This window comes from Aythya ferina, assembly GCF_964211825.1.
Source record: "Aythya ferina genome assembly, chromosome: 19".
NCBI classification, from domain to species: Eukaryota; Metazoa; Chordata; class Aves; order Anseriformes; family Anatidae; genus Aythya; species Aythya ferina.
Window position 1 is genome coordinate 8,563,512 of NC_140309.1, and position 24,670 is coordinate 8,588,181.

A 24,670-nucleotide genomic window follows, 5' to 3' on the forward strand; every position below is an offset into this window, starting at 1 on the left:
TTCAAGCCTGCATCCAAACCCCGTTCAACTCACAGATCAACCGTGAAGCCCTATTTCATTGTGACATAACAGAGGGCTGCCTGGAGTTCAGTGGCAAGTGTTCATGCAGTATCTGTGAGGTCTCCCGCACCCTGACACTCGCTGCTTGCACCCTCCCAGCGGCTAGGAACGGATCTGCGTTACACAAATAAGCAGTGTCTTCATTGTGCGACTGCATGCGACTTTTTTGGGGGAAAAATAATGCTCAAATACAAGGGGTGTTGTGTGCATCAGGCCGCAGAGTGGGTGGTAGTGGTGTTGTCAGAAAGCACTCAGCGCTGCTTACCTCCACGCCCATTGACTTCAGTGGAAGAAGGCTATTTAGGAAAAGTCTCTGAAGCTGAAGCGTTCCCTAACCCATGGTGCTGTCCATATGCTATACTCAAGAAGAGAAAAAAAAAAAAAAGAAAACCAAAGAGGTGAAGAAGCATGAAATCGTAGGGCCCCCATCTCTTCCTTCCTTGAAGGCTCTCGCAGTCCCCATTCCAGCCAAGAAACCAGGCTGTACACCCATCAGCTCCAAGCAAGCCCTTCACCGCGCTCCCCGAGCCTTTTACACCTCCAGAGAGGAGGATGAGAACCACGCTCATCATTTCCTGCATGCTCACATCGCTCCCAGAAGACCTTAGATGAAGATGCCTTAAAGCTTCATATTCTGCTCAACTATTCATTTGTTCAGCGAGACCATCTAGCTCAGTCAGGGGCTGCACGAAAACCCCCAGCCCTTGTGCAGCACAGCGCAGGGACCATTTGAAAAGATCCTTGAGAGCTTCTCTCAAAGCAGCTCCCAAACCCTGAATCTGTTTCAAGGGCGATTCAGTTTGCCCTCATCCCTGCTACAAGTTTTGCTTGTAGAAGCTTTAGGAGGAGCCAGAGGCAAGGAGCACTGCGCTGCCACGAGCAGGAAGCCCCATGCACGGGGCTGCCGGAGCAGCCAGCAGCACGGTGCCGCTGGAGGAGCTGGCAAAAAAAACAGGCACTGGGATGCTGGGGTGTGTGACAGGCACCGTGCTCACCCCGGGTGAACTTGCGGGTGAATAAATGCGTGTGCAGACCGCAGCTGGGGTCAGGGAGGGTTACTGCACAGCCAGCTCTCTAGTAGCACCAGTAGTAGCTCCCCGAGGCTTACCACTCATTTTCAGACTGCACATTTCATCCTGGGCATTCAGTCAAAGAAAGAAGAGACTAAAGGAAACTACAATGTACGAGTTATTTTGCTGCTTGTGGTTCAGTAAGACATACCCGTCCTTTTAAGATGAGGTTTATAAGCTCAGTGTACCCCCAAGGTTTTATTAAAGCAAGCAGAACGCAGCCTTAATTCCAAACTATCCCATTTTCAGCCCAATTCCTCCATACAGAGCTCCATTTTTCAAAGGTCTGAAGCTACTTGGCAGTTGTATGCAGCCCAGACCAGCCTGTACTTTTTTTTTTTTTTTTTTTTTTTAATTTTAGACTTAATGTAGCATGTACTCTCAGAAACGTTTACAATGCAGCCTTTTGTAGTTAACTTGCTCCAAGCTGGGCCGCTGCCAGGTTGTTATCAATGACATTTTAAAGCAGATGAATGAAGTTCTTATGTACAGTGACAAGCAGAATTGTGATATGGCACATGCATACCCTGAAAGAAGAGAGCTTGCTATTAGTTTGTCAGGTTAATAAATAAATAGTGATTTCAGGAATAAAAGCCTTTTATTAGGAAACAAAAGAACAAAATTAATATTTATAAAGCTTCAGTGGTTAAGAGCACTCTTTAAAACAAGATTATTCCATTTCAGTTGGAGCCACCACCACGGACCAGAGATCCTCGACTGTGGCTTCCCCTCCCAACACCCCGCTGGTGCTGTGCTGGGCAGGGGACGAGGCTCAGCTCCTGCTCCTTCGAGGGCAGGCTGCTCCCTCACACCTCTGGAAGCCCACGACACGGCCACAGCTTTGGGGTTGCAGCTGCTAGAGGGGCTGCCTGCGGGTTTGGGATGGCTGCAGGGAGCCTCTGTGCTCGCTGAGAGCAGACCCAAGGGAGATGATGTCCTATTTCACAGTGACCAAGTGATGTCCTGACAAATGCAGACTGCTTCTCCCCCACGCTGCCTTCACACTAACCCCCCTCCGCTCAAGAGGACCTGTGCCCATCTGTCCTAAAACCAAACCTGTAAGCTTAAACTTAATAACAATAAAATCTGCGCTTGTTTTACTATTTTTTAAAAGAGGTGCATCTCAAGTTTAAAATCAAGACACGAGCACTTCCTCAAGCTTAATTTATTTTGCGTCGAGCCACCTTCAGCCCAAATTCCAACAGACATCAGGCTTTCCTCCTTCTCTAGAGAAAATCAAGTTGGACTTCCTCCCGCATAAGAGAACGAGGCAGAAACCGCCCCAAAATAACCGTCTCAGCCATCCACACTCACAGTAACAGCTCTCAGTTAAACAGAGCTTCCTCCAGACTCCAGCAGTTTCTGGTGTACGTGTAAGAGCAGAATTCCACTTCAAAGCCCCGAAGTGTGGGCTGCAGAAGGCTGTGGCACAGTTGATATCTTTGCAAGCACAAGTTGAGCTCGGGGATCTGCAGAGCATGCGACAAACACTCCTTTCACCCCCCGAGACTGTGCAAACTCGACTCCAGCCGTACTATAAGCGTTAACTGATAACGTCTCCACTACCTGCCAGTTTATGTAACTATGCCCAACTTTGGGGAAGGCGTCTGAAAATACGCTATGTTCGTGTTGCTTTGCCCCGACAGCTGCTTATTCAAGACTTGGGAGCGGAGCAGAAGGCGCCCAGATGAGGGTGAAGGATTTCCAGCGCAGAGGAGGCACCCGCAGCACGTGCCGAGGCGGCAGCAGCAGGCGGACAGGAGCTGCGAGACAGCCTGAAATTTTCCTTTCCACGTGTGATTGTGCTGAGAAGGTTCTGCAGTATCAGACCTGACCCTCGCTACAGGGGAAGCAGCCGCCTGGAGATTTGCTGTAGAGCTGAAGTTTGGGCTTCCACGTTCTAATAACTGCTGTGAGATCAGAGTATCACTGAGAAATGTCAAAAAAAAAAAAAACAAAAAGCAGGTTGTCCTGTTTCACTTCACTTTTTGAAGTCACAAGCTCGGTTCCCCACCTAAGCACAACTCAGCTGAAACCGAAAACAGAGGAAACTCCCACTAACAAAGCTCACGAGATGTTACATAAGAAAAACACTTGTTCAGTACACGAATTAGGTCTTTGTTAACTGTGCTGCAATTTTAAAAGGTAAAGGAGAACTCTGCCATTTCAAGGCTTACACTGCACCCGGGAAGACAAGAATATGGCAGCTAGTTAACTGCTTAACACCACCTCCTGAAGCACTATGTTTGAGTCTGAAGCATCAGCTGAAGAACATGCCCAGATCTGTGTCCTTTGGCTATTTTACACCATGCAGGAGGACTGTAGAGAGGAAAACAAACAGAAAAGGACTGATAAGAACAGAACAAAAAGAATCAATCTGTACTCCAGAAACGCCGTTCCCGTGTCCCCTAGTGCTTCCTCCTGCAATCAGGTTGAGCTCCCTACGCCTGCTCCCTACCTGGATGCTCCCCAACTCAGCTCTGCCGCAAACTACCAGCAGACACAAAAGGATGCCCGCTGCTGAACGAGTCATGAGCCGCCTCCCAGAGAGCTGAGCTGCTCACCCTCGGTTCCTAAGCATCAACAGCCACCTCCAGAAGGAGCTCTGGTTTTTAATTCCTGGCAGAGCAACATTTACTCCAAGTAAAGGTCTGGGGCTCTTGGATTTGGATGCCCGGACGATGGCACTCAGCACTCCTAATAGTATTCAGCAGCTTCAGAAATTTGCAGCAAACTCCAGCTGCAGATGGGTTAACACAAAGGGCTGGTTCTACTTCACGCAGAGGTTCAGACTACCTCTGAGTACCAAAGCTCTCCTTCAGAAAGTGTTTTACACATGCACGGCACATCCCCTCTCCCTCCCTCTCATCATCACACCAAAAGGTACAGAGATGAAAAGCCTGAAGTGTTTTTTATTTTCCCTTAAGGATCCTAATATACGCATTTCTCAGATGTTGGCTACTGAAGCTAAACCAAGCCAGTTGAGCAAGTCTTAAAAGTTTTCACATTAATGGTAAACGTGATAATTCTGTACATCAAAACAGAAGGGATGTGGTAGCAGCCAGCTGGAGTAACTGGACAACTGCATTCCTTGTGACAGGGCCAGCTTTCCACACTGAGGATCCACCTCACAGATATTTAATCCAGTTACAGGCTGAAGACAAAGGGGCTCAGCTCAGCAGCTTCTGCATTTTTGCTAAGGAGGCCTTGAAATCTAAGAAGTAAAAGCAGCGTCCCTCAGCAAGAGCCTCCCGGTGCCAATCTTCCCTATTTCTTTTGTTTCTGATTGAGAGAGGAAGAAAAGGTAAACTCTTGTGTCTGGAACCTGCCCTGACCTGCCTTTGGGGTGTCCCCGCTCGTATGACAGCAAAGCCAGATGCAGGCCAACGAGCAGAGCACATCACGTACCGGCTGCTGCAGGCAGGCCCAAGCCAACTGGGGAGAAAACGCGACTCGATGGGACAGAGGAGTCAGGTCAGGGTCTCCTGCCCTTCGGATCCTGCTTTATCTCACCTCAGACTGGTTTCTGGCTCACCTCACCAGGGTGTGGGCCCTGCAACCAGCAGCTGGCATCACGATGCCAAGACGACGCCTTGGAACCTACTCCCTGTGCCACTGCTGAGCAGGGGGAAGAGCGGGCACCAAGCCACCTGCTGATCTCTGGTTTGAGCTCAGCGCAGGGCCGGGGTGATCTGTGATCTGTTAGTTTGAAATAGGCCAGAAGAAACTTCCCGTGTTGGAGTAATCACAGAATATTTAAGTTGTGGCCTCGAGCACCCCACTAATTTCACCCCGGAACAGCCCACGCCGATGCCGTACGGTCGCTGTTTCACTGAATCCTGAGCTGAGGAGCCCCTTGGGAGGAGGAGGGCTGGCACAGCCCAAGGCAGGGAGCAGCCACAAGCAAACCGCATTTCAACAAGTGCCACGGGCACTTCGTTTACCAAGGCCGTGAGAAGTTCACGTCACAGGGCATTTGCCGGGAGTTTCGTGCTCGCTGGCATGCACACGAAGGGTGCGTCTCACCATGGAAGCAGCGAGCTGCTGAGCTGGGTGACTCATCCCACGGCAACGTTTTCTGCCTTCCGACGGGAGAGCGGCCTGCAGTGAGCAACGCCGATAAGGAGCACACTCAGAGCAAATCTATTTGGGCAAAAAGCGGCTGACACATCCACAGCTGCAGGTACAGGAGCCTGCCCAAACGCTAACTGAAATGCACGGACACCGCAGCATCACGCTACTGCACTAAGGCATTTTGCAGGGGGCCCCAGTGATCCGGTCAATCTGTATGGCCCAATTCAGAAATGCAGAGGTGGTTTGACCCTTCACACCTCTTTTATCCCTTTAAACAGAGCCCTCCAGACGTATTCCAGCCAGAATATGAGAAATCATGTTTCCCTTGTCTAAATCACTCACTACCTCCAGCAGGCATCACCCATTTCTTCCTTTGCTTCCAAAATACCTTCATACAAGACATGAGTTTCACTGCTGCTGTCCAGTAAACAAATTCAAAGCATGCTCTAACAAATCAATGAAACGGAGAGAGACTCTTCGTAATTCACAGGCTGAACCACACAGCTCAGAGCAGGCAGACAAGCATGCTGCTTTCATGGTGCCAGGCCAGTGCACGTAGAGCAAGCAGCAGTCACAGAAGACTCAAGCTTTAGCACATACTTCCTGCTAACGGCATCAGCAAGACTCTGGTGTGAAGACAGTAAAAGCTCTGAGTCAGCTGAGCTCCAGGAACACAAGAGCATTTTTTGAAGTCTGCTGTCCAGGGCATCCTTGCAAGGACAGCAGGAACTTCCAGCGCGCGGATCCTGAGAACCGGGCTGCAAGAACTGCCCTCCCACATCAGCAGAGGGGAGCTGCGCTGCCATACCGGGAGGATGTGGTTGCTGCAGAACGAAACCTTGAGCTGCAGGCTGTGAGCAGGGAGCAGCTACACTGAACTAAGCTGCCCAAAGGCTGGTCTCTTTTTTTTTTTTTTTTTTTTAATTTCCCTAGCCAGAAGAGCTGCAGCTATAGATCGTTCAGGATTTTATTCCAAGTGAGTTGAAATCTTCCATCACTGCCCCTGTGTGAAGACTCTCAGGTTAAACTTCTTCCAGCAGACTGGTTTTTGAATGGCAGCCTTCACTCAGAGAGCACTCTTCTCTTAAGTAAATGTTTCATTGACTCAGAATAGCTGGAGATAGCACGCAGCACCCCGACCCTTTCACCCTTCTTTCATTGCTGCAGCAGCAAGGATCAATAGCGGTCAGATAAGGACAGCATTGCAGCCTGTTTGCATTTTAGTGACAAATTCCTTTTCAAACAAGAATTTACGTGCAGCTGCAACTCAAGAGGCAACAACTTCGGTGTACTTCCACTCCCTCTGTTTCCATATAACGTCATATTTTGGAAAACGCAACTGAGCTGAGCAGCAGTTTTATACAAAGTGCCACGAATGGCACCACATTCAGTAAAAGAACTAATAAAAGGCAAAATGGGTGCAAGGACAAAACTTCCCTCAACCTAAAAATGACCATTTGGGGTCAACGTTGAAGCATATTGACAAAGTGCTACAAGAAGCCTGGCTTTTCTGTGAAATGCAGGTTTCAGCTTCTAGGCAAACTCCCATAGCTTCTGGCTGGACTTTACTGGCCATGCCAAAAATACTCCAAAGCTGATAACTTGTGAAACAATGTTCCAGTAAACAAAAATATGGAGAATAGAGGCTGCCAACTTTGCAAAAATATCCCTGTGATCCTCACTGAGATTCCAGTTCAGCTTTCCTCATCCTCCTCAACTCCAAATACTCCAAATACTGTTCTCAAGCCAAAAGAGGACCTGGCATTTCACGCAGACCTCCAGAAAAGTCTGCTGTGTGTGTATACACTAGGCAACAAGCCTTCAGGAGAAGGACTGGCCTGGCGTCACCACGCAGGTGACAGTCTGCTTGAGGAAGAGAGTCTCTCCACAGGTGAATGATTTACACATCCAAAAGTTCCTCTCTGTGGTCAGAAGCCTGGCCTGGTGCAGCCAGACAGCAGCCTTCATCCTTCAGCAGGACAGCGGCACCGCACACGAGAGGCAGAGGCCTCCTGCCTTCCTTGAGGAGCTTTCAATAGACGTGGAAGTCTGACGGATGGGGAGGGAGTCACCGATCATCTCACCAGTACCTCTCTGTGCCACCTCCCAAACGGTGGCAGATGACAACACGGGCACCTGAGCCATCTGTGAGGCACTACGAGGAGTTTGTCTAAAGCAGGCATCAGCACATCCTCCCGGGCTGCTGCCTTTGAGAACTTCAGGTACTGGCACAGCTCATGACAGACTGAAAAACATCAGCTGATGAAAAACAGCAAGTAAGAGATGACGGCAGCTTTAATAAAAGGCATTTCCAGTCTATTAACTGGTTCATAAGAAACTACTGTTCTCCTAGCTACACTGGAGTCCCCTCCGAAACACAGCTCTCCACAACCTTACACAAGCAGAAGCTATCAAGATCGTAACTAAAAAAAAAACAACACACTTCTACAAGATAGAGACTAGACTTGTTGATGATTGAATGAGCTCACGGTTATCACCTTGTTTAATCATAATCGCAGGACCAGAGGTAGAGAAGCGTTATATTTAGCTTCCCCATAAATAAGTGGGAAAATATTTCCTGTGTGTTCCACCAGCAAGGAGCTTTCAGACAAAACATGACAGAGACTCCCAGCCACATTTGCAGGACTCTGCTTCCTGCTCAAGCTGTTCCCCTGGGATTAAGGAGGGGAAGTCAAATGGTTTATATTTTCATCTGCTTTAAACTTTTTTTTTTTAATAAACCCTGCATTTTAGAACAATGTATGCAGCATAGCCTCTCTTTCTGGGTCAGTCGCTCCCTTCCATAAGAGCACATTGTGTCCCTGAGGGTAGGGAAGACAAGTGAGCTGCGAGAGGCAGACTGCCTGCCCAGCTTCCTCACTTCCAGAAAGATAAGTATTAGGCAGAGGAAAGACAGCACTTAAAAGGAATTACAGCTTTTGTTCCGTGCATAAAATTAATTTATAAAGGCAAGTTTCAATCTATTATTTCCTGCTCCACATAGTTATCAGAGGTCTTTTGGAAAGCTACAAAGAGCTCAAGAGCTGTTTTTCACTGCTTGCATCAACACGACGACACAGATTTGATGCTAGCCTGGTGACTGACGTTACCCAACAACATCCAGGGCCTTAGAGAACAAGGCTCACAAAGGATTTTGAGGCAGGCGTCTTTTACCAGTGATTCTCTGCTTTAGCCAGGCTGCTTTCACACTGCTCGTCCTTAGAGCTGACAATGTGACTGCTGTGCCCACCCTTAGCTACGGGGTGAGCAATACCCCAGGTCTGTTGGAGTGAGACTTCTGCAGTTTATCAGCAAGGTAGATTCGGAGATGGTTCATTGCTTAGAGATACAAACAGCCAAATTAACTGAAAACTGACACGTAAACAAGTACGAACAGCTGCCTTGAACGACAGTGCACGCACACCACCAGTCCCAGCAAAATATCCTATTCCCTTTTCAAAGGTTAGATTTTATTGAACAATGGTGAGCAATTTTTTTTTTTTGTTTAAGTCTCCAAGCAAAGGTTATATCAAGTTAGATCCATTGCGATTTCTTTCTGTCCACTATCTTAGGAGTTGCCAAGAAAGCACCCAGACAAAATACGTTTCCATTCTTTTCCATTGAAATGAGAACTCTAGAAGGGAAAACCCCACCACCTGCAAGGCAGGAAATACAGCACAGACATTGGGAGCAGAGTCAGAGAATCCCAGGCGTGGGGAGGACACAAAGAGGCCAGTTTCTTCAGATCACCCTAGCAGAGCTCTGACAGAGGGGCGCTTATGAACGAGGTGTTTTTATTCCCCTGCTTTTGGTGATAAGGAGAGCACCGCGCCCACCTGCTGTAACCCAGCTGCGTGCTCCCAGGGCCCTTCTCTTGGGCACAAGTCTTCCTTGTGCCCAAAAAAAAAAAAAGAATTCTTTTTGCAGTATGGGATAAACAAAGGGTGCTGACCTGCACCAAGCAGCCCCTCTCCAGCCCCTGGTACCTGCACCTTCTGGAGCACAGCAGCCCTGCCTTCCCCCCCCTTCTGCCCCCACGGTGCTCTGAAGGCCAACTGCTCTGCTCTAGAGAGGAAGGTGAAGGCTGCTGTCTTGTGTCTCAAAAGTGGCTGCATAACCAAAGGCCAAAACAAACAGCTAGCAGACAGCTGGACTGACAATTAAGGGAATTTCGTAAGTCATCAAGTGACCAGAGAGCTGTAAATCTACAGACAGCACCGCATGAACTGTGCCTGCCCTGAAATGAATGCCCACGAGATGCTCTATGGCAATGAGAACAGGATAAAGACCTATAAATAAAAGCCATCCAATTTCAGAGCGATTCACATCAGCTATTCCCCTGAATCCATAAAAGCCAATTATAACTGTTTATAGGGCATGCTTAATGCAAAAATACAGTCTGAGGACATCAATTTCATCCTTCTCCTTGTCTGACAAGTTCATCTCTAAAGAACAAAAAATAAAAACCAAGCAATTTCAACGAGAATCCATTTCTGTCTTCAAAATTCTCAGTAACCTGGAAACTGAACTAGGCAGAGCCATATGCTTGCACACTTGCATACGTCTTGCTTGCCCACAAGCCAGAACAGCAAGCTTCCCACAGCCACCAGACAATCTTTCTCCACAGGGTTTCAGGCAGCGAGCTACAGCTTTACGCTGCTCACCGAAATTATTTAGCAAGATGAACTTCCTTTCAAAGAGATAACTTAGAGATAGTTATCAGCCCATAGAGAAGGAAGCTGTCATCAACGGCCTACAAGAGATTGGTTGAAATAATTTAATATTGAAAGAATCAAGCTCCCATCAACGTACTTGTCAATGGTGATCCATAACAAGCATGGCCAGCGTGCAGGACCAAAGCCTTCACAAGGATTAAAAAGGCAACTGCCTTGTTCACCAGCCCTTTGCTGTCTAGGAAGGACCATCGCCTGAAATGCTGCTGCCATCAAGAAGAAACAACTGAGAGAGGGGAAGATTACACAAACCAGAAGGATGGAGAAACAGCCAGCCCCAGCTATCTAACAAGAGGCTAAAAGGGCAGTCAAACCCCTAACGCGTGGTTAGGAAGCTGTGACAGGAAATGCAGAAGTTGAGAAGTAGGCTCAATAGCTGTTGAGGGCAGAATATGATGAATTGCATTTCCACCTTAGGCTGCAAAAAAAAAAAATAAAAAAAAAAAGGGTCTGAGAAAGAAGAAGTAATTTTGAGAAGCAAAACCAGGCCATGGAAACAGTCACACGCACTTTTGCGCTGGAAACTTGGGAAGAGCAAGGGCACAGCTTACATCTGAGCACTCTGAGACTGAGGAAGAGAATGCAGATAAACGCACTGAAACCTGCATTCGCTGGACTTGTCAGCAGGGAGTTGTTTGTATATTTAAGAACTATGTAGAACTCAAAAATTGAGATAGATTATTAAAAAAGAAGAAAAAATGTTCCTGTTATACTGAGTGATTGCAAGCAAAAGAAGCACACGTGGTATCCTGGTCAGGAAATAGACTGGCTGTTCCAGATGGGAAATCCTTACAGAATGCTGCTAATTAATTGCTCCTGTATATCAAATATCTAACACAGAAAAGGGTTATGCATCCAAGTGGAAGACAGAAGGACACCAAGAGAGACCTTTCTCACAACAAGATGTCTTAAATGCAACAAGTTCATCGAAAAGGAAGAGCGGAGAAGGTAAAGAAGTCAAAAGGAGGAAGCAACCTCTGAAGCAATGCAGCACATTAGTCTACAGCAGAGAAACACAAGTGGAAATTAATGTGTTGCCAAATAAACATATCTTAGGAGAGCCATGGGAGTGAAATAAAGAAAAAAAAAAAAAAAGTGTTCTGACAGCTAAAATGCTGTTGGGGCAGGCAGGACCTGTCAAGTAGTTGATCTAGTTTCAGCAGAGGTTACCTAACACAACAAGAAATATTTTCAGAGTAGCTGGCTTTTTTAATCCTCACATGATGGAAGCAACTGGGATTTCACACCCTGTGTCCCCCCCAGCACTTCCAAGCCTGACATAACATCAGTGGGATAATGTATGAGGTTTTTTAAGGAGAAAAGCCAACAGAGAATTAAGCATACAGAAAGTGAAAGCAAGCTTACTATTTTCATTCCCATCCTCATTTATAATATTAGAAACAAGCTGTGCAGTCGGTAGGCAGCAGCCCAAGGGGTTAACTTGCCGGACTGTACAACACAGAGGCACTAAAACACCAGCCTGGCCCAAATTTAAAGAGGGTGTAAAGCAAGGAGCCCTGGAGTCGCCTGCCTCGCTTCCTGATTCAGGGCACTGCTGGGAACATCTCCTGCACGTTTCACCCAGAGATGGGAGATCTGGTGTTTTGTGCCAGCCTCGGGCTTCACACAGCCTCTTGAAAATTATATGCAAGATGAAAAAAATAGAATAGGAAGGAAAAAAAAAAGAGATATAGAAGTCACAGCTCTTCCCAAGGGAAGGGCCACATACTGGAGATACCCAGAGGGTGCTGTCAGGTTGAATCACCTCACAGCACCCATGCCCGACGGTGCCAGCTCGCATATACACACAAAATCAGAATTCAGCCAGGCACAAGGGGGGGGCACAGCACCCACCCAGGGTCCCACCGTTCAAGAGGACAGCACCCACCCCCCACGGGGACAGCTTGTCCAGGCTGAGAGGGGGACAGGGGTGACCCAGGCCTCTCCCTCTGCTTGTCACCAGGCCACAGAGACCCAAAGGAGCAGGGGGGAGGGCTGAGAAGGGTGCTGGGGGAGCTGAGGAGGGTGATGGGGGGCGTGAGGGGGTGACGGGAGGTTTGAGGAGGGTGATGAGGGGAGTGACAGGGGGCTTGAGGGGAGTGACCGAGGAGGGTGATAGGGGGCTGAAGGGGACGACAGGGGCCTGAGGGGGAGCTGAGGAGGGTGATTGGGGGCGTGAGGGGGCGATAGGAGGCCTGAGGAGGGTGACAGGGGCATGAGGGGGATGAGGAGGGAGCACGAGGGGAGTGACTGGGGGCGTGAGGGGGGCGACTGAGGAGGGTGACAGGGAGCTGAGGGGAACAACGGGGGCCTGAGAAGGGTGGCAGGGACCTGAGGGGGGTGACAGGGGGCTGATGGAGACGACGGGGGGCGACTGAGGAGGGTGACGGGGGGCCGAGGGGGTCGGGGGGCGCTGCCCCCGCCGAGCTGTCAGGGCCGGGGGAGGCGGGAGAGGGGGGGGAGAGCGCTGAGGTGAGGGGAGAAAGGGGGGGGGGGAGCGCGATGGGTCCGTGCGCATGCGCACGGGCGCCGGCCCCTAACGGCCACCAACGGCCGCGCCGCCCTCAGCGCCCGGCGGGCGGTCGGACTCACCGAGGCGCAGGGGCTGGAGGTGGCGCTGGGGGTTGGCGAGCGCTGCACCGTGACCAGAGCCATCGAGGCGCGGCGGGGCTCCCCGTCCGGCCGGCGGGGGGCCTTACTCCATGGCGAAGGCGGAGGAAGGGGGGGGGGAGAGAGGGGAGGGGAAGGGAAAAGGGAAGGAGGGGAGCGGAGCGGAGCGGAGGTGGCCGCAGGGGGCAGCAGCTCCGCACCCGCCGACGGCCCGCGGCCGACTGAGGCGCTCCGGGGCTGGGCCGGCCGGGCACAATGCGGCGGCACGGCGCATGCGCCACCTGTCAGCGCGGCGCCGCCCCCGGGCCGCGGCGGAGGTTTAACCCCTGCCGTGCCGGAGCGGGGGGGGGCAGGCCCCGGGCTGCTGAGGTGGGGGGGGGAGCCGCAGCTCCGCCTGGTGGCTGCCTCGGTTGGGCTGTGGGAGCTCTGTCAGGGACAGAAAGGGGCTAAAGTTTTTCTTTATACGTCAGTGGGCAGCCGCAAGTACCGCAGAGCGAGTCCGATACGCGTACGGGAGGTTTTAGGCATGAAAATGTCCCCAGAAATGAGGTGGGCCCTGAGGCAAAGGGCCAGACGCTGTCAGGTGTCATCCCTTCGGTTTCAGGATGGTGCTGCCAAATTTGTGGGGAGATTTGCCACTGTGATCGAAAATTGCCTTGGGCATCTAGCAAAAGCACTACAGACGACAAACAGAAGGCATTCTGAATATAAACGAGAACAAATTCCTTGTCAGAAATGTTTGTTAGCCCATTGTTAGTCCATTTGAAGCACTTGGTCCATGTTATTCTTACTTGCTCCTCAGGTTGACAGGACTGTAAGGGACTCAGACTCATTCAGAACTCTGCACACCACAAGACCCACGTAAGTAGCTCTTTAGGCTCTGCCCCCAGTGCCCTGCAGTCAAAATAATTAGCTGGGAGGCTCTGCGCACCCTGGAAGCTGGGCTTTTGCCACAATGAAAAAGTCAGGCTGGCTAATGAGGCGTTTTGCCTCCTAGTGGACAAGAGAGGATGAAGGGCAGGCTCAGGAAGCAGGACTAAAATTGAGCATCGAGAGTGAATTGCACAGCAAGCCAGAATCCTGGATGTGAAAGAGTCCAAAAGGAACCCCGGTGGGATTCCAGCACATGGGGAGAATAAGCAAAAAGCATGGGTAAACAAAGAGTCATTGTCCTGCCTCATACAACCATCGTGTTTTTATTTTGAAACACAATATTTATGGAAAGTGCGCTAGCAGTGAACTCTGATTTATGGCACAAAGGTCAAGAAAATGCCTTCCGGATCCCTTTTAAGTTAATATCCCCCATGTTCTAAATATTCTACAACCTCCCAATAAAACAAGATCTTTTTCTAAGCAGCCTTGTTTGGTCCCTCCCTCCCATTTATTTATTAAACACCTTATCTTTTTTGTGGGGAAATGTGCCAGGCAGATGTGTCTTTGGTGTGTCTGTACAGTAGAAATGGATTGGCAAAGGCTACTCCAAATACGGACATCCTTTTGCGTTTGTAGATGAAGGATCTTCTCTGTAAATTTTGGGAGCAAAAGGACCGCTCTGTGTTTGAGAGTTGCACATACATGGTGAAAGCGTGTATGACTTTTTTCACATTTTCAAATAATACAGCTAGACCAGTAAGACATCCACTCACATACAATCATGGTTCTCCTAGCTATGTTTTTCTGTCTGATTTATTTTCTCTGAAACTGACAAAGTGGTTTGTCTCCTGGCACAGCACTTCTTCCTTTCAGCTAAAAATGATCCTGCATCACTTTGTATGCCCTTTGCAGAAGGTTTGGGGAACATACAAGGTCCAAGATTTTTCTTCTCAATCATATGACAAGAATCTTAATGCTATTCACCTTTCTCTAAAGGATGATATCTACTTTATTGGTTTGTTCTCAGCAAATGGATTCCTGCAAATACAGGGCTGTTTCAAGGCACGTAGCTCGTGTTCTGTTCAGATGTGTCTACATTGGTACAGGGTATAGGTGGAGGAGTGCAAGTTGCCAGAGTATTCGTGCAAATCCCTCACCTGGGACTGGTGTTTCATTCTGGATTTTGAGAAATAGTAATGCAGGGATTACTATCAGTAAATGATTATTTAAACCAGCTTCCAAAATAGACTCTAGTGTAATATTCAGATATCCTGTAGCTTTTCCAGGTATTTGAACAGTGAACACTTCTAAAATATATTTACCACAAGTAAATAATGGAGTTTCTATCTACAGTTAGCTAAAGGTTGAACATATCAGTTATTAACTACAATAATCACAGATCGCAATGGTTCCTTCAGCTATTAGAAAGGTATAATTTGTATGTGCAATGTTTTGTAGCAGGAGAATTTAAATGTGAAGGAGGCGGCTGGCTACAAGCAGATGCATTCTGATTGAAAAGAGCGATTAGAGGGCAGCCTGTGGTCACAGCATCACGGCTGGTACATAAAGGAGACTGGAAGCCTGTGGCCAAATTCTCCCCTGTGCTATAAGCACTGTGGTCAGCACCTGGACCTCTAGCCCAGTGTATCATCTGAAGGATGTGAAGCTACACACCGTCTGTCTTTGTATGCATTTCTGAAACTGTCTATTTTCTTTCTTTAATGTACTGCAAACATTTCTCTGACTAACACAACTTATCATTACTACGTGTCAGGGCTTTTATTGCGTAATCTTGGCATCAGCTGCAACAGGCAACAGAATGCTTCCAAAATGTATCTTAAACAGAAAAACAACAAAAAAAATGATAGAAGAGGCAATTCCAGCAAAACATCTGTGATGACATATTCAGTCCATTATTTTGTCAACAGTGCAAGTATTTGATGGCATAATAAAAGGATACACTTTGCTTAGCAAAAACATTACGAGATAGCAGCCAAGTTAAATAGGGTGCGATTAAAGGTTTGCTTAACCTACAGGATTCCATTTCCAGAAAAATAAAAACAGAACCACTCACATCCCTCCTTCCAAATTCTATTTGCATGCACTTGTCAGGAGGTTAAAAAAAAATCGTTGTAAGAAAAGGGAGAGTATTTTTTAATTGATGTTCCATACCATCAAAAAATGCACAGTTCAATTTAAAGCTTCATTTTAAATAATTCCTGTGCATCAATTTTCTGCTTCATTTTATTGACATAATCAATGCTATATTTCAACACACCTTGGAAATAGACTGCAATAAGCATATTTCCTTCTTTTGTTCAAATCATAATAGCAAAGGAATTATAGTATATTACAGTATTTTCCACACTAAATTTGATTATTTTTTTTTTGTGCTTTGTTTCCTTTCTACAAGCAACTACTGAATTCAAAAATCAAGTCAGTGTTGTAGTGTCTGCAGTTGCAGGCTTGGTATTCCAGTGATATTTGAGAGTGTCCAGAAGAAACATTTTTTCAGTGAGATGCTTAGCACAGATGGCCAAAGGTGTCTGTAGAAATTACAGCCATACAAATGTTTCTGAAATACGCACAGGTGGACAGAGGAAAATAAATGTTGCTGAGTACAAACACCAGGGATTCCTGTAGTGGAAAAGAAAGTATAAAAAGAAAATAAAAAATTGAGGCTTTTGACTGTCCTCTAAAGTACAGTTGTTATTGTCATTTATGAGCAAATTCCCTCCTGGTTAAAGAGCCTGTACACAGCATGTGTACTTTCTAGCTTCCATGGCAGGTTTTAGGAACAAAACTAAGTATATATTTTTTAAGTGCAGCTTAGGTATTTTAGTAAGTTCATGTTGGGACAATGGGTGCATGTCACTTACAGCTATTTCCAATTCCAGAGGGTTTTACAAATTGAATAATATTTACTTTAGTTTTGTGGGTTCTGTATCAAGTATTGAATGACTTGGTGAAAATAAGAGAGAATGACATTTTGGATTCGGAAATTAAAACTCTAGTTCCCGAACTGGAGAAGAAATGTGACTCTGACAGTAACTGCATCAGATTTTGGGGATTAAATCTCCTCATTATGTTTTGTAACATGTTCAGCTGCCCATAAAATGGAGACTAATAGTCTTACTAGAGGATAGCGACGTAGGAACAGTGCAGCTGTTCCAATGACGATACCATGAAGTCACAGCTCAGAGTTTTCATGCTGGTAGATAATCCAAACATCAAGCTTCTTCCAATGTAAAACACAGCAAAAGAAATAGCATTAGATAAACCTCATTTCCTGGCAGAAGTTGCCATTAATTTCTCTGTTGGAAATCCTGCATAACATGAATGAAATCACTGAACAGACACCTGATTAAGTGGGTACATATAAAAGTGTGCAGAATGGCTATTCCTAGATGTTATTTTCTCTTCCTTTCTCCTTCCCCTGTGTTGCATATTCTTCATGAATATAAAAGAAATTATTAAAGGTGATTCATTAAATTCCTTTAGATTCTGGTTTAAAGGCAGTCTAACAAAATGGCATTATAAACTTCCCCCTTATTAGTGCTGTACATGATTTTCCCACTAGACTGCTTCAGAGTGGTACAGTTCTTTACAAAAGGAGAACCTGAAAAAGGTCCGTTTAAATTGAGTTTGTACTTCATGTGTTTGTTTTTTTTTTTCTCTCTTAGATTCTCCCATCTGGTTAATACCATCCTCAGTTTAGCTCGTAAGGGACTTTCAACAGTTTGGGATTTGAACCTGAAGGTAAACCTTCTGTCACTGGGCACCTGTGGATTCCCTCTGATTATTGGTGCCCTTAATATTGCCTGTTGCTATTCTTAGTCTTTATTTTATTTTATTTTCAGTCATGTGACACAATGAGCTAAGTTCAGTACAGAAGAGTGTGTTGGCCTGCCAAAGCCAAAAGACAACCTACGGCAATTCCGAGTCGTGGATGAGACATAGCAACCTTTGGGATTATTGCTTAGCAACTGCAAACACAGAAAGGAGTAAAACTCACAGCCTGGCTCCGCAGCAGGTCTGAGAAATCCCTAATTCACTTTAAGATTTTTAATGCCTGGGAACAGATGGGCATATATTAAATTCCTATTCATTTGCAAAGCCACTCTGAAAGCAGGAGGAATAAGATCTATTTTGATACCTGCTCCAAAGGTAAGAAAAGCAGTTCTTTAGAGTGTCAGAAAGCAAAGAAAGTCTTTGTTTAATTTTAATTTTAATTGAAAAGAAGATCAGATGTGAAAAGGGTATCAGGCTCCATGTGATTGGTGTGGTAAACATGCTCTACGAAGAACTTCAGGGAAAGGCAAAACTACTCCTGAGCCACAGAGGGTCAAAGAGATTGAACTCTGTTTTTGAAAGGACTTTGGAACTCCAACATCTCCAAAATATTTTCCTAGACAAATTTTAGTCTTTCCTGGCCCTATCACACCCATCAGAATGCTCTAACAGAATAACAATGAAACCATAAAAATCTTATTTATGAGCAGATTTGTTTTTTTGTACAGAAGATGGAGAGATAATCGTTTTGTACCTGCAGGGTTTACAGCAAGAATATTTCTCTCATAGAAAAGGAGCCAGGAAAGTGGCATCCTACTAAATAATGAAAAGCTCATCTTGCCTTCAGCTTGAACAAAGACTTACAGGAAACTTAATATCACATTTCAAATTTCCTGGGTGCTCCTAAAGCTTGTGTCTGTGCACTGTGCTTACTTTTATTTGGACAATCAAGCCTCTACTTGGGAATGTCATAGAACTTGAGAGCTTTATATTTTATGGGCCAAATTCTCAACTGATGTAAATCAGCATTGAAATTTATGAGCTGAAGTTGTCTTACACAAACTGGAAGTTTGTCCCTGCAATCATTGATAAATTCCAAGTTTTAGACCCTGATTCTAGCACCCCTTTGTTGTTTATTTTAACAGTTATGTGCTGTGTGTATGCTTTTCCATACCCTCGTAGCCTGATTTATCTGCTCCGCATGAAAGTAGTTGTCATAGTTCTGTGTGCCCTGCTTCCACTCCTGGAGATATGCCAATCCCATGGAATTAAGACAGAGCAGCAGCACTTAGGTTTTTCTGTTGTTCAGAGACAGAGGCACTTCATAAACATATGCTAATCCTCAAAATCTTCCTAACAAATAGTTCAGAGCAGTGTAGAAAATATGTTCATCATCATTCAGAATAAGCCACCTCCTAATGCAGAGTGCAATTGTCACCGTAACGTTGCACAGAAACTGCAGAAAGGTTTCACAAAGGATGTTCAGAAATAACATGAGTATTTGATTCTGCAAGAATAGTTTATTTTGGCACAAAAGAAAAAAAAAAAAGTTGATTTGGAACGTGACCAGAACGTTTGTTTAACAGCCTGCTTTGAACCGAAAAGAGTCTGGTTTTAAAGCTGATTGAAACTCACCTAAGCAAGGAACAATTTGACAGGGTTGACAGGTTTCTTTTTCTACCATTATAAATCTAAACTGCACAGTTCATGTCCTTCAGTGGCAAAACCAGCCACCATTGTTACAACACTGAGTCACGCAGGCAGCTTGATCCATAAATCCATCTCACTTCCCAACAGGTTATGCTTATTACAAACAAATTAGCAGAAGATGCCAACAATCCCATCTAGAAAACAGAAATTCAGTGCTGTAAAGCATCCTACCTATCCGAGCAGTATTTGGATTCAAACAATGGTTATGAACCAGAAGATCATCGTACTAGCAATTACATTTGTGTTTCTGGAGGGCTTTAGTTCACATTTATGCAGTCCCTAGAAGGCTAAGTTCTCTACAGAACAGCTACAAATGCTTAAATATGAATAGCAGAACATAGTGAAAGCGATGTTATTTCTATGGATACTGGAAGGCCTCAGTGAAAAGCACTTTTAAGTAAGAGCTGCAAAAGAATAGCATGGCAGCAAGTTCAGAGCAGAGTTTCATCTTTGATTTGGAAGGGCCTTAGTCAGGCTCTATTAATGTCACCAATCCCTTGCTGTTGTTTAGCACTGAGCTGTTTTTTTTTTTCACAGCATGCTGGTGATTTTTCATGCAGTAAATCAAGTGGGTTCTGCTCACATTCTGCTCCATTACATCCGTGTAAGTTCCACTGTAGTTGCAGACATTTATGTATGGAGATACACGGCAACAGTTTTTCAATTGTGCCTCGTGAGCAATTCTGTTTTTTCCTGGTATTTCACAGTATTCATATTTTGAGAAGAGAACAGTGTAGTCTGGGAAACTAAAGGGAGATCTCAGCAACTCTCTGTAGGTCTTTTACAGAATAATCTACAAATTATGTGTTTCTGAACAGTTTAGTTTCAGGGTCATAGTGCAGTTTCCCTTTCTGTAGGAACTCTGCTGACCCATATATTTGTGTCCTGTTATATTAACAAAATATCCAGAAGAAAAGCAGTTGCAAAAGTTGAAATTGAGTAGTCTATGGTACAGGCTTCCTCAGGATTTTTCACAGCTGCAGAAACCACAAAGAGTAAGTGGTAATTGCAGAAGGTGGTGTGGAGATAGAGAAATCTTGCTCCCAGGTATCTGGTATTTTCCCTGGCTTGCTTCCTCTGTCTCATATCCACTGGAGCTCCTCGCAACACGGAAAGGGCCCTAAACAGAAATAATTATATTAGGGGCAATTGGAATCCACCGGTGTGAACTAGGGGACAAGGCTTCTAACCATTGTTCACCACTTGGTTTCTGACTCTCTAAGTGACCTGGAATTAATCACTTCTCTACAGTGTCTCTCTTTTTTTTTTTTTTCTCCCGTTAAAGAGGATCACAGTTATGTAGTTGCTCTGTCTCCAAGGAGTGTTGTGATACATAATTAATCTTTATAAATCATTTACTAATCTTTGAAGTAAAGGGGCTGTACTTGTTTAAGAGTACAAAGCAGCAGTAAGAGAATAAAATAGGCACATAGAAAAGGAATATTGGTTAATTCCTAGCTATAAACTTTCTTCCTGTGTCATCTGCTAGGCCACTGCTGCATCTTTTGGCATTATATAACATACTTCTTTTGTTCTTTATCACAGTCATTGACAAATGGCTGCTCAGCCGGAAGAAGCAGCTCAAACTGCAGGTCTAAACCATCCCAGCCTTGTAGGTAAGAATATGACTGCCACAGAAATGAAGAGAAATCAAAGGAGTGATGAGCTGCCATGTCGTAGTAATTGTGCTCCGTGGAAAGAGTGCTTTTATGAAAAGGTACAGCAGAGGTCCCTGAATCTGCAGGAAAAAAAGGTGAAGATGATTCAGGCACAAAAGGCAGAAGAAGAAAAGGTAAAAAAGAGAGAGCCCTGCGACTGGCTGTGCAAAGAGTGGTTCAGTGATGAGAAGGAGTCACTGGATACTCGCACCTATTTGCTTGACAAACTCCTACCTACATTAATCCCAGGAGTGGAAAAGCTGTTAATGCAAGTGGAAAGAAAGAATGTGCTTGTACCAGACAAAGAACCAACCAAATTTGACCCCATTACTTTTCTTGGAGAATATCTGATGAGACATAACCCTCAGTATGATATTTCTACAAAGCCAGGCCCCTACCTGAGAGGAATGAAGATGGTCACAGAGGAGCTGAAAACTGAAATGGCAGATACAGCACCAGAGAGGTGAGAGAGTTGAAAGCGTGGCTGGTGACAAGATTAGAGCTGGGTCCTGGTCTCTGTTTTACAAAAGGCATGGCATGGCTGCAGTCTGGCTGGCAAAGCGTCAAACAAAATGAACTTTGTGCAGCGCAGTGCCAGAGATGGTAATTGCCTCCTTCTTAAAACTTGAGAAGCAGGGCAATCACCAGAATGCCACATACAATGAAACAGGAGTCATTCTTGTTTAAGGCTATATTCTGCCCTTCATGAGTGTATGATTCCAATTTAGACCCTATCTTAATTACATATGTGAAATGCAAACTACTTGCAAACCAGTCTGGGTTAGCAACAGGAGCTCTTTAGGTGTGGCATTGGTATCAAAGGTCTAAGGACTCTTCACACTGTTTCCTCCATATTCTTCCAAACTTAATAAAGGTGACCTCTTTTTGTCCTTCAAGGTGATTTTTTTTTGACCAAACCAAGGGCAATATTGTCACATGGCAAGGTAGCTGGCACGTGATAGAAACTCTCATAGGGTTTTTACTTCAGGTTCTCATTTCAGATCCTTTTTCCCCTTTAAAGGAGAAAGTGTTCTGTATTTTATTATGTTGCTTACTTGTGGGGTGTAGTCTAGGCTGCTTGGTTTAGTATAATATTAATGGATATTTAAAGAGGGTTGTATGGCATCTTACAATATGCTCACATTAAAATGTGAGTGCATCAGGTGAACAATACTGCTGTCATTTTAATTGCTTTATTCAGAAAAATCTAGAAGTGAACATTTGTATTTGTAGAATACCCAGAGATGATTGTAAATGATATCAGAGTTACTCATGGCTACCAGGTCACTCTCTGGCTGTGTCTGCAGTGTGACGACTCCTTTACGAATGGCTGTCTCGTCCATTTGCATGAATACCACATACAGCTTGAAAATTGGTTTCAGGGTTTCAGTGTGAGGAATTAGGGAAGTAAAATGTTGACGTGACTTATTCATAGACTCTAAATGAAGATAATTGATGTTCCCAGTATTATAATGAATCACAGAATCACTCAGGTTGGAAAAGGGCCTCTAAGATCATCTGGTCCAACCTTTAACCTAGTACTGACAAGTCCACCACTAAACCATGCTACCAAGTTTTACATCTGCACATTTCTTGAAGACCTCCAGGGTTGGTGACTCAACCACTCTCCTAGGCAGCCTATTCCAATGCCTCACAACCCTTTCAGTAAAGAAAATTCTCCTAATATCCAACCTAAACCTCCACTGGAGCAACCTGAGGCCATTTCCCCTCGTCTTATCAGATAGGTTATAAAAGAGTATGTTAAATATCTCTCTCCACCTCTGAGTTTGTCTCCCTACATTTCTAGTCCACATCAGTTATAGCTCATAGGAATATGTCCTGTATGAATTCAACTAAAGCAGTTTGGTAAGTGAATTTTGTGCAGTCACTTACCCCCTTTTTCCCCTGCAGATAGAAGTAAATATTACTGACCGATCATGGTCAGTGTGAGCTAGCCCAGCTTTTTGTCTTTTCTTCATAAACAGACTTCCAACAGCATAACCAGAGCTGGTAAAAGATTTTCAAAAGATTTTTGTTTGTTTGTTTGTTAGATTGTGAATCAGAGCTTATTTCTGGAGAGGTTGGATTTTCCTATAGAATACAAAGTGTTGGCTACCCATGACATGCCTTGGCTTATCTTGTTAAGCTCATGTTGGCATTTGGAGACAGGTTCTCTGGAGCTATGGAAGCTCCAGAACTGCTGCACAGGAATTGTCTTTCAAGGGTTCGACAAATCAGTCTCTTCGCAGGCAGTGCTGCCAAGGGGATTTATGTAGCCACAGCTGTAGTAGGGTTGGCATATCAGCTGGTAGTAGCATCGTGGGATTTGCATTCTCAGTAGCTCAGGATTTACATATTTGTGATGGCTGTGTTGTGGAATTTGCATAGGATTTTCGAACTAGAGCAGCACAGAGGATCTTACTGACTCCATGTAGTCCTGAGACTCCTAACGAGAGTCACTGGCTTTCCAAACAGAAAGAAAATGTTAGAGAGAAATGCCAGTCTGGGCTCAAAATCTCTCACATAAGCACCAGAAAAATGAAGAGGGAAATTCTGGCCCCAGTGAAACTCCTGGAAGCCTTGGCATTACCTTCAGCAAAGGCAGGATTTCACCGCAGATTCCTATTTAAAGCTTACCAATCCTTCCTCAGGCTTCCTCCAGTCTCTCCTTAACTACAACCTGAGTGGGAGACAAGAAATGAGGGAGAACAGATGGGAGAAATTCCTGATCTAAATAGATTGATACCTGAAGCAGAGACATTATTTTGTCCAGGGCTGGTAGTCCTTCAGTCTGAGTCACCCATCCTTGTGTGGGAGTTAGGCGGCTGTCTTCCTGAAGGAACATGTTTCATTCTGCAGTGAGGAGTTACCCTTGCTGCAGAAATTTCATTGAACATTGTTCTCTGCCAGTGAAGTGCTTGTGTGAAATGGTACTTAGGCGCTGAGACAAACGCATGCTGATGCAATTTTGTTGGTAAATGAAGTGAGGCAAAATTAGGCACCTCTGTGCCTGCTAAAATTGAGAGAAAATTGAAAGACATCTATACAATGGATGATTAATGCCGTTATAAATGTTTGCAAGCACTGATGGTAAAATTTATCACTGTTGAAACCACATAAACTAGAAGAGCTATACAAATCATTTTCCCTTAAATGTCAACTGTATACTCTACAAGGCACTTTTTCCACATGCACATATCTGATACTCAAAAGTTATTTCTTTAGATTCACAGTTACGCTAGATTTCAGGAGATTTTATATGTCAGGATATAAATATTTTCATCTTGGAGCTGCCCTCTGAAAACACAGATCACTAGTCTCTAGTGCAATAACAACACTAGTAATTTTGTGCCCCAAATATCAAGTACAGTTTTGGAGAAAAAGTCTGCTTTTGCTAAAGGACAAGAGTTTCAGTAAGTTATTTCCTTTCCTTTTGTTCTTCAGGAGAGGTTTCATCTAGCTTACTAAAGCTGGTTTATGTTGGTATTGTTCTAAGTCATCTGCCTATGTCCTACAGGCTGGCCAGGATGAAGGCTGAGGCAAAGACCAAACGTAAGGAAAGGGAACAGGTGGAAAATATGAAGTCTGAGCAGAAAGAGATGAGAAAGGAGGCGCTGGCAATTCAATTCAAAGAGTGGACAGTGGATATCAGTGGCAGAATACCAGTTGCACTGGTAACTAGGGTTGATCTTGTTAACACTGCTATGGTTGTTCCAGAAAAAGGAAATCTGGGCAGTCTGCCCTAGAATGGCAGCAACGGAACAGAAGGGCGGGTAATGGCTCTGATATCCCTTGGGATCAGGGTGCAGGTCGGTGTCTAGCACACCCTCACCAAGCTGAGCACGTGGAAGGCTTGCAGTGTGTTCTCCACAGAGGTTGGTGTGCGAGGCTAAATGGATTGTGAGGTACTTGGACACTCCCGAGGTTGCTGGATACCTACCTTATCTCTGGATGTTCCTCTGTGCAGCTGGCTATCCTTCAGAATCCCCTTAAAAGACCTGGGGCAGCCAGTCTTGCTTGCCTGTGGCCCCAGTTAAATCTCCTTTCTAGCCCCAAGACTCATAGAAATTGGCAGTGCATCTTCCTTAAA

The 24,670-nt window shown here is 45.4% G+C and overlaps 2 protein-coding genes across 3 annotated transcripts in view; one reads left to right on the forward strand and one right to left on the reverse strand.

Moving 5' to 3' along the window:
• Nucleotides 1–12,733, reverse strand: part of SSH2 (slingshot protein phosphatase 2) — an 89,236-nt gene extending 76,503 nt beyond the window's left edge. Inside the window, exons 1-2 of one of the 2 annotated variants that reach the window (XM_084493282.1) lie at nucleotides 12,530–12,659; nucleotides 326–415 (exon numbers count right to left, since the gene is read on the reverse strand). In XM_084493282.1, the coding sequence (XP_084349408.1) occupies nucleotides 326–337 (12 nt within the window). In that variant the 5' untranslated portion in view covers nucleotides 338–415; nucleotides 12,530–12,659. Of the gene's footprint in view, nucleotides 1–325; nucleotides 416–12,529 lie in introns of both variants that reach the window. The other variant, XM_084493284.1, reaches the window with a different exon arrangement.
• A 192-nt stretch (nucleotides 12,734–12,925) lies between these two features.
• The window catches only part of EFCAB5 (EF-hand calcium binding domain 5), a 38,344-nt gene continuing 26,599 nt past the window's right edge, over nucleotides 12,926–24,670 (forward strand). Inside the window, exons 1-5 of the mRNA XM_084493285.1 lie at nucleotides 12,926–13,408; nucleotides 17,104–17,179; nucleotides 17,281–17,453; nucleotides 20,468–21,043; nucleotides 24,098–24,254. Of these exons, the coding sequence (XP_084349411.1) occupies nucleotides 20,478–21,043; nucleotides 24,098–24,254 (723 nt within the window). The 5' untranslated portion in view covers nucleotides 12,926–13,408; nucleotides 17,104–17,179; nucleotides 17,281–17,453; nucleotides 20,468–20,477. The remainder of the gene's footprint in view (nucleotides 13,409–17,103; nucleotides 17,180–17,280; nucleotides 17,454–20,467; nucleotides 21,044–24,097; nucleotides 24,255–24,670) is intronic.